This window comes from Lygodium microphyllum, chromosome 21 (genome assembly GCF_053477565.2).
Source record: "Lygodium microphyllum isolate KBCC chromosome 21, Lygodium_microphyllum_v1.1.10, whole genome shotgun sequence".
In the NCBI taxonomy this organism is placed as follows: domain Eukaryota; kingdom Viridiplantae; phylum Streptophyta; class Polypodiopsida; order Schizaeales; family Lygodiaceae; genus Lygodium; species Lygodium microphyllum.
The window spans coordinates 104,940,562-104,954,793 of NC_141155.1; the positions used below are offsets into that span (position 1 = coordinate 104,940,562).

Consider the following 14,232-nt stretch of genomic DNA (forward strand, 5'->3'; position numbering starts at 1 on the left):
GTATGTAGAACAATTCTCTCTAGGGGAGTGTCCTAGATGGAAACACTTGTATGCCCTAGTTGTCACCTTTGCACATATGGATTTACAAATGGGAAAAACTACTCCCCTGGTCAAAAGGCTTTGGCAAGCACAGCTAAAATACAAGCCCAAAATATTAAATTGACAAACAAACCTAACCTCACTCTACCATGAACTGTAGTTGACTCAATCTAGTTTAGCTTTTAGTGTGGGACCACTCTTGCCCACTAGTTATCCATGGGTCTCAAAATTTACAAAAAAGGAATTGAAGTATAGGAGGACATCTAGGTTATGAAAATAGAATATGGATGGTACTGACAAAAATTAAACACAAGTTTAAGCTAACTACAGATGAGTTATCATTGGTCCTCCAAAGGATTAGTCTCAGTGGAACCTCGATCTAGTCAAATCGATCCAACTTAGAAATAAATTCAATTATAAAGCATTCATCTAAGAAAAGGGCAACCCTCTTTTACCCCTTCCAAACCTAGGCAAGCCTAATGCTAAACTCATAAAAATAAACTTAACAACTACTAACATTTGTCCTAGGATAAATAACAATGGGAGTTACATATGTCACACCTTTGGTCCCTCTTGTGACACACACACACACACACACACACACACACACACACACACACACACACACACACACACACACACACACACACACACACACACACACACACACACACACACACACACACACACACACACACACACACACACACACACACACACACACACACACACACACACACACACACACACACACACACACACACACACACACACACACACACACACACACACACACACACACACACACACACACACACACACACACACACACACACACACACACACACACACACACACACACACACACACACACACACACACACACACACACACACACATTAGGGGGAGAGAGGGAGAGAGATGGTGAGGGAAGGAGATAGAAGAAATACCTTAAAACCCCCATTGGAGCAACCTTGAACCCCCTCTCTAAGATGCTAACTCCCTTTGAACAATTAAGCTAAGCCCATAAAATTAAATGGATGATTAAATTCACACACATAGAGTTATAAGAAAAAGATCCATACCTCTTTCCCTCCACATGCAACTTGGCCCTTTGCAAGGAGAGCTTAAGTGTAAGCTACCATCAGCATTAGTGATGACGATTTTTTGTTGTACATATTTGTTTCTTTGCTCTCAAATAAACTTAGATTAACACTCTAAACAAAGTATATTTGGGTCCAATTCTCCTTATGTCTATCTTAGTTTATTATGTAAAAGTTTAAGTATGTTACTATAAGGTCTTAGCATTTAGACAATGTCTTTTTAGTTATTCTAAGACGAATATGTGCAACACTATAATGGAAAATAGCCTGGAGTTTGTGTGTTCTAAAGTGAGAACAATACTGCTAACTTGCATCTAACGAGCATTGATCATGTACAACTAGGGGAAAATGAGAATTATATCTATAGAGCGCATGTTATTGCCCACTCATGCTACATAAGTGTTTGTAATGCTAATGTTAAACACTGGCCTCGTTGTGCAATGCCTAATTTCTTGAAGAAAACGGGTTGCACAAAAATTGCTAAACAAAATTCACTAATGAAAACTATCAACATGACCTTTTTATCCCCCTTGGTTTAGGCATGCATTATAGGCTAGTTTGAAACAAATTCCAAGATCTTATAAGGCATACATTACAAATTTCCAAGGTTGGTGACATTGCCTAAAGTGGAAGGTGGATTGGGAGTCCCTTGCCTAGCGAACAAGGCCAATGTGTTGATTTTTTAACTTAATTAAGAGGGTTGAAGAAGATCGCACCCCCTGGACCACTCTAATAAGGCATTGGCTCAACAAGTGCAAGATTAGAGGCTTGCCAATTTGGTGACATAGGTTGGATGGATCCCATCCTCTCGGGGCAAGGGATCAAACTGACTCAATTCAAAGTGGCACGGTAGATAGAGTATGGCTAAAAGTGGTGGGAGAGGCAAGTTTGGTCGGTGCCCAAGATAGGAGGGGAGATTCTTCCTTGATGCAGATAATATGGACAAGCTGCTTCGCATATGACCCCTCGTACACCCCTGTGGAAGGCATGCCTAGCCTAACTAAAAGCATGGTAGCTAAAGAAATCCTATAAGTGAGAAGACGTTTGGGACATGAGGAGAATGTACTTCCAAAAAGAGTTGAAACTATTCAAAAGACATTCAACCTAAATGAGGGGGAAGCTCAGTTCACACAAAGAGTTGTGAGCAAAGCTAAGCCTTCATGGCCTAACTTGAAAATCATGCAATGCCAATCTTACTAAGTTCTTGAAAGCATCTAGCAAAAAGGCACTATGAAAATGGAGGAAGCCTAAAGATACTAGACACAGATCTAATGATTAGTTTATGAGAGTAGCCACTTATTGGAGGAGATGGCAACCAAAATAAAAAATCAAAACCTAGGAGAAAAGGGTATGCATATCAACCCACTCCAAGAAGTTAATTTTTTAGCTTTGGAGCCTAGTCATGAACAAGTTCTCCATCAAAGAGAAACTACACAAGGTCTTTGGAACCAGAGTCAATCCGAAACATGTTTCAAGACTGTATTGAAGTGAATAGGTTGTGGAGAAAGCTTAAGGCATGGATCAACAAAACAGGTTTTGGTGATATGCTGGATTGCATGACCGATCTCTTTGGAGATAAGGGAGAGAAGAATGAGGAGTATATGAAGTTATGGAACATGAACAAAATGGCCAAATTAGCTTCCCCTCTAGACAAGTGGTAGGTAGTTAGGAGTGATATTTTGGCTTTCTATAAAGCTTTTGCAATTAAGGTTAAGGCCTTCAAGGTATTTTCTAATGCCTTAAAAAGAACCTGAGGAACCCCACCCTTCCCCTCGCAAATAGCCACTTGTGGTGGCACTTTGTATATGCCCCAATTTTTATCTATTTTCAATATACTTAATATCTTGTTATTTGTTTAAACAAAGTCATTTTAACCTAATCCTCATGCAAATTCAAATGTTAAGCTCTTGCTTACAATTTTTAGCATAAGTTTTCAATTATCAAGTCTTTATAAGCAAATGATGTCCACTACATTGTGTTGTTGACATATTATCCATTTTACCTAGATAAAGGATCACCCAAATGCATTCTTATGTTTGGAAAATCCTAATTGCCATTACCCAAATAAAAAGGGAAAGTTTTGTTGCTGGAACTTGTGCTTATCCAAGTAAAATACTCCCCATGTTCTATATTTTGCCCTTATTCCCATGATTTCACAAATAGGATTTAAGGTTATTTAAGGATGCACTTCCCTTCTCATCACGTTGCATACTTTTTTGTTCAATACTATCCCTAATCCTTTGGGGCAACATGCCAAGTTCTTTGATTGAATGATATTTTAGACAATTTGGACCATTTTGAATTTTTTAAATCATGTCAAATTTAGTTGTATTACTATTGATCCCATACTTTCTTTGAGAGATCTTTATAGCAATCCCTTTAGGGCTTATAGATAGACTCATCTCTTTCAATGTTAATCTGAATTTAGGGCTCCATCTTTTCACTTTGATAGAATTATGGTTGCAACAAGCAAAGTGGCGTACATGGTGCTTGTGTGATTTTTTGTAGCAATTATGTGAAAAGATGTTAGTGTTATGATTGACAATGTTAGCTATGCTAGGTTTTTTTCACAATTTCCATTTTATATCTGCCTGCCTCTTATGCAATACCCTTTTAGGGCTATGATTTCGCAAACTACTATTCCCTCAAGTTTCATTATCTTATGCATTACCTTGACTTCCATCTCTAACCCATAGTTAGGATGAAAGATTACTCAATAGTAGTGAGCTATGGATTTTGGGAGTTTTGTACTTGCTTGAATTAGAGAAGTCTTGTTTATTAGAGGAGTTTCCCAAAATGAGTTTGACAAGGGACATGAAAAGGGCATGAAAGTTTCAAATATAAATCATAAATTTTAGAAGCACCTAGTAGAAAAATAATAGTCATAGTAAGATGACAAGTGCAATAGGTGATATGTTATGGTACCAATGGAGGAGGGTGAAACTATCATGCTTATTGCTTAACTTTTCTATTTGCAAAAGTTTTGTAAAAGGAAACAAATTCTCTATTTTTGTGGGATTCCTTCCCAAACTCATCATGGAAAAGGGACAATTTCCAAACTATCAACATAACCTTTTTATCCCCCTTGGCTTAGGCATGGATTATAAGTAGTTTGAAACAAATTTCAAGAGCTTATAAGTCCTTTTAACCTAATCCTTGTCCAAATCCAAATGTTAACCTCTTTCATTAGAATTTTTAGCATGAGTTTCCAATTATTAAGTCTTTATAATTGCAAATGATGTCCACTTTTAGCTAGATAAAGGATCATCCAAATGTATTATTGTGTTTGGAAAATCCTAATTTCTCTTTCCCAAATTTTTTTGGAAGTTTTGTTGCTAGAACTTGTACTTATCTAAATGTCCTTTAATTTTGCCCTCATTCCCATTTGGGGAAATACACCAAGTTCTTTGATTGAATGAGGTTTTGGACAATTTGGACCATTTGGAAAATTTTTAATCATGTAGACTTTAAATATATTACTATTGATCCCTTACTTTCTTAGAGAGAACTTTGTAGCAATCCCTTTAGGGCTTATTATAGATATACTCATCTCTTTTTCAATGTTTTTGACTTTGCTAATTTGAATGTAGGGCTCCATCTTTGTACATTGATAGAATTATGGTTGCAACAAACAAAGTAGTGTACATGGTGCTTCTCTTATTTTTTGTAGCAATCATATGAAAAGATGTTAGTGTTATCATTGTTGACAAGGTTAGCTATGCCAAGTTTGTTTCATGATTTCCATTTAATGTCTACCTACCACTTATGCAATACCCTTTTTGGTCTATCAAGTTTCATTGACTTGTGCATTACCTTGACTTCCATCTCTAACTCAAAGTTAGGATGAGATTACTTGCTAGTGAGCTATGGATTTTGGGAGATTTGGACTTGCCTAAATTAGAGAATTCTTGTTTGTTAGAGGAGTCTCTTATAATGAGTTTGACGAGGGACATGACAAGTGCATGAAAGTTTCAAATATACATCACAAATTTTAGAAACACCTCCTACAATATTAACGGTCATAGTGAGTGATGTGCAATCATATAGCTAACCTCATAACACCAATGATGTTGCCACATCTTTTGCTAAGTAAGCTTGCAACTCTACCAATCCATAGCTACCAAGGATACCAAGTCATATAGGTAGATGAACAAAAAAAAGAAGACTTACCATCTCTTCCTCTCCTCCAAACACCCTCTAACAAGACATTCATAGTTGTTCACATTACTCCTATTTGAATTGGAGAAAAACCAAATAAAAATTTGGGCAAATTTGGACAAGATCTTTGCATGAGTGAGTCTAAAAAAGGTCTAGGAGCATTGCACTCAGATACTCATTGTTGGCATAATTAGGATTGGGAAAATGTGTGATTAGTGACAAGATGATTAATCAATAATCATATCAAGATTATATAATGCAACCAATCTAATGAAAGTCACGAGCACAATGGACTACATCTTGATAAGTCTTACCCTAGATCAAATATACACAACTTTATTTATAAGAGTGAGGCTTTCTTTACAAGGTCTATGCATGTGTTCCCACCACACATGCCACAAGGACAAAGATCGATGCCAAGTGTCCTAAAAGGCGTCACACTTGAGGGCATCCACTTTTACAATATCCTATAAAGGTTGTTCCCACTTCTATGGGAGATTACATTAGCCATGGTTCACATATGAGACCACTTCATTAATTGCTAGCTAATTAAACCATTTCAAGGACACTCGCATGTATAAAAGATCCCTTTACATTGCTCATCCCATCATTTCAAGTTCACCACCTTGTCCATTATTGAAGCAAGCTATATCCATGGGACCACATCTTACATCTATGTGCTTGACCTTACTAAGTTTACATCACACTTACTTGCCCATATATAATCACCCCCTTCTTTCCATTAATCCAAATGCCAACACTATGGCAATAAAGAAAGTTAAACTAGACAAGTTTTGGGAAAGCTTCCACACTTAGTATGTTTCAAAGTTCACAATAGTAAAACTCTTCTTGTTGAGCTTTACCACATGGCTTAATATGAACTTAAAACTACACAAAGTTCTAAGACATTGACATTGGATTTGCTAATCTTTCCTTGGAAATGTGACTTTAACATTGTACCTCTTTGATACCACGTGTGCACCATAGAGTAAGTGCACCTTTAAATAACTTAAAGCACCATATTGCTTTGTAATGTGGTTTAATAACCAGTACTTACATAACTACACATTGTTTTCCATGTTAACACTCCTTTAGAAATATGCATATGCATGAGGTTGAAATCTTAAATAACTATGTAACTCCCATAATTAGATGTTCTTTTGAATAATGTGGTAGATGCATTGAAGTAAGTAATCATATCATCCTCAAAGGGATAAGATTAGCCTTTTCAATTGCCTTCTTAGATTGAGGCTCTAGTTGAGAGCATAACAAATACTTTCAATGTCCAAACTATCCTTATAACACTTTCAAAACATTACACATATTTTAATTTGGTCATAGAAAGCAAAAGTCCAATGTGTGATGAAATCAATTCAAATGATGAATTAATTTATGGAGATTATTGAAGTCTTAATCACCTTTAGACTCCACAATTCCACTCATTTGACACATTTAAAAGTGCTCATGTCCAATCAATTTGACTTCTACGAAAAGAAGTACATTTCTTGCTTGGAGAGGTGAAGCAATTGCTCGCTCGTTTGCTTGTCGGGTGATCCTATATTATATTTATACCAAAGCCATCGAAGCACATCTCTTGAACATGGTGTCTCAATTCACTCTCTCGCTAGGGGATTTGTTGATCTTTTCATTATAGAAGCAATAAAAGATAAATGAAGCCTCAGAATCATTATAATCATTTAATAGAAAGGGATCGATAGTGTGATATCTAGATTGTCTTGCACAATTGACTCTTTTAGAATGTGTTAGATGGCCTAGTATAGTTGTAACTTGGAAAGCACATTCTCCTAGTCTATACCATGAGATGGTAGTGCTATTGCATCTCAATGTAGATATGATAATTTCATAACTTTTCCTTCTCCCTCTACATTGAGTCATAGAGCCCAATTACAAACGGTTTGTCGTCAAACTACTACCTACGTTAAGGCATCTTTTAAGTTCTTTAGCCCATTTGAAATGATTTGGTGTCAAATTATGCCTTCTCTAATAGATGACTGTTATCAATGACTAAAACCTTGTTATGTAGTAATTGCTCCTTCACAATAGCCATTTCCCTTTGCCACTTCTAATGCAAGCATATAGAGATGTATAGTGTCTATTGAAAACTAGGATAAAAATAATAGGACTTAGGGATGAGAAATTTGATTTACCACTAGGCTATTGATATCTTTGATAGTACCTAAGGCTACATTTCTTTGGTGCTTGGTGTGCACTGGCATTCACTATGATATCCCAAAGGAAGAACTTGCAAAGTAGGCACTATAGCATGATTATGACAATTATGTTAATATTAAGGTTAATATGGTGTAGAGAATGTATCACATTTTCTAAAGATTTAAGATAATCATACTTGTCTAAGGTTGCTCTAATGAATCTTGTCAAACGATTAAAGAACTATGCATTGTGTTAAAAGTAAACCCTATGATAAATCAACTTTCCTTAGATAGTTGGAAACACATGGACCTCATTAAGGAGAGGGCTATGCTTTGGTTGTTGAGCCAAGGTGAACTAGCTTAATTGGATTCTTGCCAAGAAATGACATTGATTAAAGTATATAGACTCATAATATCTCATGTACACTACATGCACACAAAATGTTCGACCGATTAAACCTTGGGGATCCATTCATTGAGGTGATGCAAGCTATCCTAGTCTCTATAATCTTTCTCCATACAAGAACAACAAGAATTCTACCCTCTCCACTTTAAGGTCTTTCAACATGATGCCATGATCACCTTCTTCCTCCTAATTAGTGCTATTTGGTTTTTCAATATCTTTCATGTTCTTCCACATGTGTGCTATCCATATTGGATGATATCATATAAGTAAAACCTTATGATCATGGAAAACAAGTAACTTTTTTATATGCTTAGAATAATAATCAAATGTGCGTATGGAGTATTCATGAATTCTAAGGTAAAAGATGCTAAAGCTTTCTCTTAGTTTAGTCTCTACAATTTATTAGGATGAGACTAGACTTATAATCTTATGTGGGGATACTTTTAGTGGCTAATATCACCAATCCACTATTTAAAAGAAGAAATAAGATCTTCCACATCTTGAAAACATTTTAGAGATAGATAGAAATCACCATAAATCATAATGATACTCCATATTTACATACAAGGGTATGTTCATAAATATGAACATATCATAATAATTGCTTCTAATATGAACATATGATTAAAAGTAACATTTTTGGATCTTAGAGGGTTTTCACACAGAGAGCTTGCAAAGGGTGCTTTTAACAATTCTGTCCTTGACATGAAAAGTTCCATAGTAATTTCCAAGTTTATAGGAGGTTTAATTCCTTACTTTTGCAAAGTTTCCAAAACTTTCAATGTTGTTTGATGTTGTCATTGCCTTTTGGTGGTGGAATTGTTGTATTTAGCAAGGATGGTGCTTATTAGTGTACACGACTATGAATGCATTATCGAGTTGCCTCAACCAATTCGTGATGTGAAGGGAATGTTGTGGTATCTTTGTTGAAGTTGTGGGTCATAATTCGATGGGATGGAAACGCATACATTGCCCCATAAATCCGCAAACTAACCTTTAAATCGCCATGTGAAGGGTTTTTCAATGAAATGCTCATGTTTTCTTTGTTTGGAAGCACTCCGCGTGAAACCCATCTTAGGTTTGTGACCCGCCACTCATAAAAGAAACGAAAGGAACCAAAAAGATTTCCACACGTGAACGAGCAGCGAGGAGGCAAGGTGACCTCTTTATTAACCCTTTAGGGAAGAACGTGTGAAAGGACTTTTAACGAGCGGGGCAACGGAGGACAGGTGGCAGGGTGTCGGTGGGCGCCCACCATTTTTTAGGGCGGGGAATTTTCCTCGTTTGTTAAATAGTTTTTTTTAATGATGGAAGCCTTCAATGTGGGGACGCACGCCGTGCACAAAGACGGTTTTTCGAAAAGCGCTGGAAAAGGAAAAGGAGAAAAATAAGTTACGGTAATATATGACTGGCCCTAGCAGAGGTGCGGGGGGCACGGCCATTCTCTCTCTCTCTCTCTCTCTCTCTCTCTCTCAGACTCTCTCCGTGTATTTCCCGGCTCTCTGGGAGTCTGCTGGCCTTCCTCTCTCTCTCTCTCTCTCTCTCTCTCTCTCGGGTTATATTGCCCCTCCTCTCTCTGGACACGGCCATCTCTCTCTTCTTTCTTTACTCATACTCATAGGGCATGATGCATCCCTATACCTCCTCTCTCTCTCCTCTTCTCGTGAATCTCTTCTCTTCTCTTCTCTTCTAGGCTATAGTATATACTCATCTGTCATCTCATTATACTGAGATATTCTACATCCTTTCTCTTTCAATACGCCGTATTATCAGTACAATCAGGTAGAGTATCTCATTTTACTGAGATACTGTACCTCCTTTCTAAATTCTCCCTGCCTCTATACTCTCTCTCGTTTTCTATGCTTACCTAGCATCTCAAGTTCTCAATTCACATCCTCTCCCTCCCTCTCTACACACTGTGACACACACACACACTCTCTCTCTATCCTCGTAGCATCTCTCCTCTCATGTATTCTCTCTCTCCCCTCTTTCTAGTCACAGCCTGACCTCTCGTCTCATGCTGATGCTCTCTCTCATCTACGCACATGCGCGCGTTCCCGCGATAATGCCAGCTTCTCTTTCCTGCCTGGTCTTTTTGCCACCTTCTCGTTCGTGTCTCCCATCGCACAACAGTCAACGCCCCCTCTCTCTCTCTCTCGTCTCATCATCATTCATCACCATCAATCGACCCAGTTAATTCCCTCCCATTCGCAGGGACCCTCTCTCTCTCTCTCTCTCTCTCTCTCTGTCTCATGCAGCAGTCCCTGTAGCTCCATCCATGATCCATACATCAGACCCAAAGACGCCGTTCCTTTGCAATGTACTCTCTCTCTCTCTCACTCTCGCTCTCTCTCTCTCTAGTCTTTTCCTCCCTCATAATCCTGCCGCAGCTGAAAGGCCTTCTTATACTTGAACTTTAAGGCCTCACCGATCCATCGGCGTCTCAACAAAGACAAATAGAACTCTCTTTCTGCTGAGCGCACTGCAGCTATCAGATTCAAAGGGTATTATACCTTTTTACAAGCCACTGCATCGCCTGTGACCATCGACCAACTGTGGTAACTCTGAATCCTCTCTCTACCCAATATCCAAGCTGACGATTGTATGTGTCTAGACCCCTTTTGAACGTTCATTTGCATGTAGCTCGAATTAGTTCATGCCCTAGCAATGTAGGCTCTTTAATCTTGTATTCGGTGGGTTTCAACAAGCAATGTAGTTTCAGGGCTTAAGATCGTGGTGCTTTTTACATCTTGCAGTTAGTCCCTTGATTTCTTTTGCAACACATCTCAGATCGATTTCCTCGATTGGCAGCCAAAATACAGCACTTCATACTTGTGCCTTTGCATACATACAACTCAGGGAAAAAGTCGTCAAGTCATTCAACAAGTTCTCCAAATCCTTCCAAGCGAAGACTTTGAGCATGCTAATTTCAAGCTCTCAAGCACTGAGGCACAGTGCAGTAGAAGCATAAGTGGCAGGCGCTGACGACACACAGGCAAGCCTTCCGGCAGCTACTGGCATCTGTGGCCAAGGACAATGGACGATTTTCTGGAGCAGATGCTCTCAACATCTGCCTGGGGAGATGGGATTGGCATGAACAACAGAGGGCCCTGGGAGATAGCAGGAGGAAGTGCAGCAACCAGCATGGCAATTGACTCAATTACAGGGATATCAGGTCTCCCAAAGCTGTCTACAATGCCACTGATGCCACCTAGCCGCATGATGGGCACTTTAGAGAACGACCAGGGGCTGAACAGGGCCCTGCAAGAAGGAAATGGGCACATATTTGAGCCAAGCCAAGGAGAGGCCCAGGATGCTTCTCACATCCCAGCTCCCAGACTAGCTAAAGGAGGAGCTCCTGTGGGTGGTCTGCAGCTCAATAACAACAATGCCTCATCTCTTGTAGGGGGGTCATCAAGAGGGCCACAAGCAATACCAAACAACACGTATGAAGGTCCTGGGTTTCAGCAACCATCACACAACCTTCAGCCTTCATCCATGATGGCACCAACATGGCGACCACCGGCTCCTTACATGAGTGGCGCACCATCAATGCCTGCAGCATCGGGGCAAGGAAAGTCTGAGACATTCACACTGCGAGGAGGAGGAGTTCTCAGTGATGTTCATTTGGGGAAAAGACCACATGAGGAAGACGATGTGTTGAGAGAAAGCCATCCAGGGAATATGGTAAGAGAACTATGTATACAAAATGCTTAATATCACAAGAAGCTTTAGACAAGCTCCCAGTATAATTCCCACATTGTGAATTAAGACGACATCATGAGCTTCTCTGAGGGAGGGATTGTATACCTAGCTCAGTGCAGTTGGGGGACAGGGGCTGCTGGCCCGGGGTGGGGGACCAGCAGCTCCCTGCTGCTGCCAATGACACCTAGCTAGATATATGATGCCTTCCGAGCAGAAGCTGACAATGTTGAACACTATAGGGAAAAGCAAGCGAAAGTAGCCCCTTTCCCTCATGGAAAAATGCCTAAAACTTATTGTATATGTGCTTCGGATCCCAAAGATATGATGCTGCTTGCATTTCTGAGCTGATGATATTTCCATCTCTTCAACTGCTACCCATGATTTACTTGACTATGGTCTCAGGTTCATGTTGCACAACCACAAGGCATACAATCAGGGCAAGGTTTTGGAGATCAGCCGGCTCTCGGCCAAGATCCTAATGCAGTTGCTACAAATGGAGCTGTTAGGCCTCGTGTCAGAGCTCGTCGTGGTCAAGCCACAGATCCACACAGTATTGCCGAGCGGGTACAGACACAAATAGTTCTTCACATGTTTGTTTACACTTCCATTGGCACACCTCGACTTTACAGAGTTGTCCTGTTGTGTGACAGAACCGTAGGGAAAGGATAGCAGAAAGAATGAAAGCCCTTCAAGAGCTTGTTCCAGATTCAAATAAGGTGTGCCTCCTCTCTTATTGTCAATCGGCTGTATTGTCAGTGTTTTATGCACATCTGTGATGTTGCATGACACCATTTCTCGAGTTATTTCAGCATGAGACTATCCTATGTTGAAACAAGGTCCTTGAACATTTTGCAGACTGACAAGGCCTCAATGCTGGATGAGATTATCGGTTATGTCAAGTTTTTACAAATGCAAGTCAAGGTAATTTTTCACAGACGTTCATCCTTGATGAAGCCAACTACTGCAGAGCTAATCTATGTTGATCAACAGATCCAAAAGTCTTGCTGATGTTATTTGTTTGGTTTTCCGTCATCTTCAGTGCTTGAGCATGTGTAGGCTTGGTGGAGCTGGTGCAGCAGCCCCACTCTTAGCTGATCTGCCTGGAGAGGTAAATATTTAACGTTTTCTTCATGGCTATGTGGAATCACTTGTTGTTACTTTGTCAATCTTCACAGCCAGAAGTTTCACATACCCGGGTTCTAAGCTCGCCATACTTTGGATTTCAGGGAGCTGGTAACTTTTTGGCAGCAAACCTGGCACAAGCAAATGGGATAGCAGGCCCCTCTCAAGATGGCATGGCATTTGCAGAGCGCCAAGTAGCACGACTTATGGACGAGGACATGAGTGCAGCCATGCAGTACTTGCAAAGTAAAGGGCTTTGTCTGATGCCCATATCTTTAGCAACAGCAATCTCAAGCACTGGTGCCCGGCAGCCGATGCAATCGAAGGGGGAGGGTGGTGGGAACATGAAGCAAGCCATGGAGCTGCAGGTTGCAGCTGCAAGTGGGAGTACTAATCCTGTAGTGATGGCTGCACTTGCACAGAGTGCAATGGGAAGAGATGGTATTGGCAAGTCAGGGACAGGGACTGATACACCCAAACCAAAGGAAGATACCGCAAATGATAAAGCTTCCAGTTTGCCCCCCTTGATGAAGGGTGGTTTGAAAAGCAGGGATGATCCTAGAGGCTAACCTCTTCCTCGCACAAAACGCAACCTGCACTCTGTCAATTAGTTGTTGGTAAAGTAACTGTACACAAAACATGAGAATCACAATCCAATTCAAGACTGACGTCAGTACAATGTCATGGCAATCAAGAGGGCCCTCTGAAAATCACAGGAAAAGGTCTCTTCCATCCTTTTGCTGTGCACATGATACTTACAAGTCAAAATTGTGTTGGCTTCACTGTTTCTAGGACCACAGAAAGGCATGCTCACGTAAGTGAGCATGAGCATCTCTGGCCCATTAAGTGCTGACTTGGTGTGTGAGAATTTTCTACTCATGCCATTATCACTGGAAATACAGATCATTTTTTCAATCCCAACAAGTGGCTGTTCTTCAAGCGAGGCTAATATTGAATGCCAAAGCCATTTATCCGAGCTTCTCTTGCTGCACGTCATTGCTTCCTTCAGCTTAATTTCTGTGCAGATTCATGCAGAGAACCTGGGATTTATTTACATAGACATTGTGAGGATGTCACAGATCATTTTTTCAATCCCAACAAGTGGCTGTTCTTCAAGCGAGGCTAATATTGAATGCCAAAGCCATTTATCCGAGCTTCTCTTGCTGCACGTCATTGCTTCCTTCAGCTTAATTTCTGTGCAGATTCATGCAGAGAACCTGGGATTTATTTACATAGACATTGTGAGGATGTCAAGGGCAACCCCTAAGCTGCGAGTTCACAAAGCCAACAGGCGTATCATGAATAGACTCATAGTGAAGCATCCCTCCCCTTGCACAGCACGGTCCTCGTTCGTCAGCAGGCTCCTAGAATACCACCAAAATGAAACGCGCCCGCTCACATTGTAAGGGCCACGCCTAACTCTTAGACACGCCTAGGCAGATACCACATCCACAAGTCCTTGTGGACAAGTATAATAATGCATGGATCGTTTACTTTAGTCACACAACTCTTGTATCTGAACTTTTAG

General features: G+C 40.1%; 1 protein-coding gene across 2 annotated transcripts; it reads left to right on the forward strand.

Annotated features, from left to right (window-relative positions):
* The first annotated feature begins 9,426 nt into the window (after positions 1-9,426).
* Positions 9,427-13,958, forward strand: LOC148018379 (uncharacterized). 2 transcript variants are annotated; one of them, XM_087662086.1, is made up of 7 exons: positions 9,427-10,435; positions 10,634-11,564; positions 11,985-12,146; positions 12,233-12,298; positions 12,438-12,503; positions 12,622-12,690; positions 12,809-13,958. In XM_087662086.1, exons 2-7 carry the CDS (start codon positions 10,914-10,916, stop codon positions 13,271-13,273), a joined length of 1,479 nt encoding a protein of 492 aa, XP_087518212.1. In that variant the 5' UTR covers positions 9,427-10,435; positions 10,634-10,913; the 3' UTR covers positions 13,274-13,958. The 2 variants fall into 2 exon arrangements, with proteins under 2 accessions (XP_087518212.1, XP_087518213.1); XM_087662087.1 differs by having other exon boundaries at positions 10,689-11,564.
* Positions 13,959-14,232: the final 274 nt, after the last annotated feature.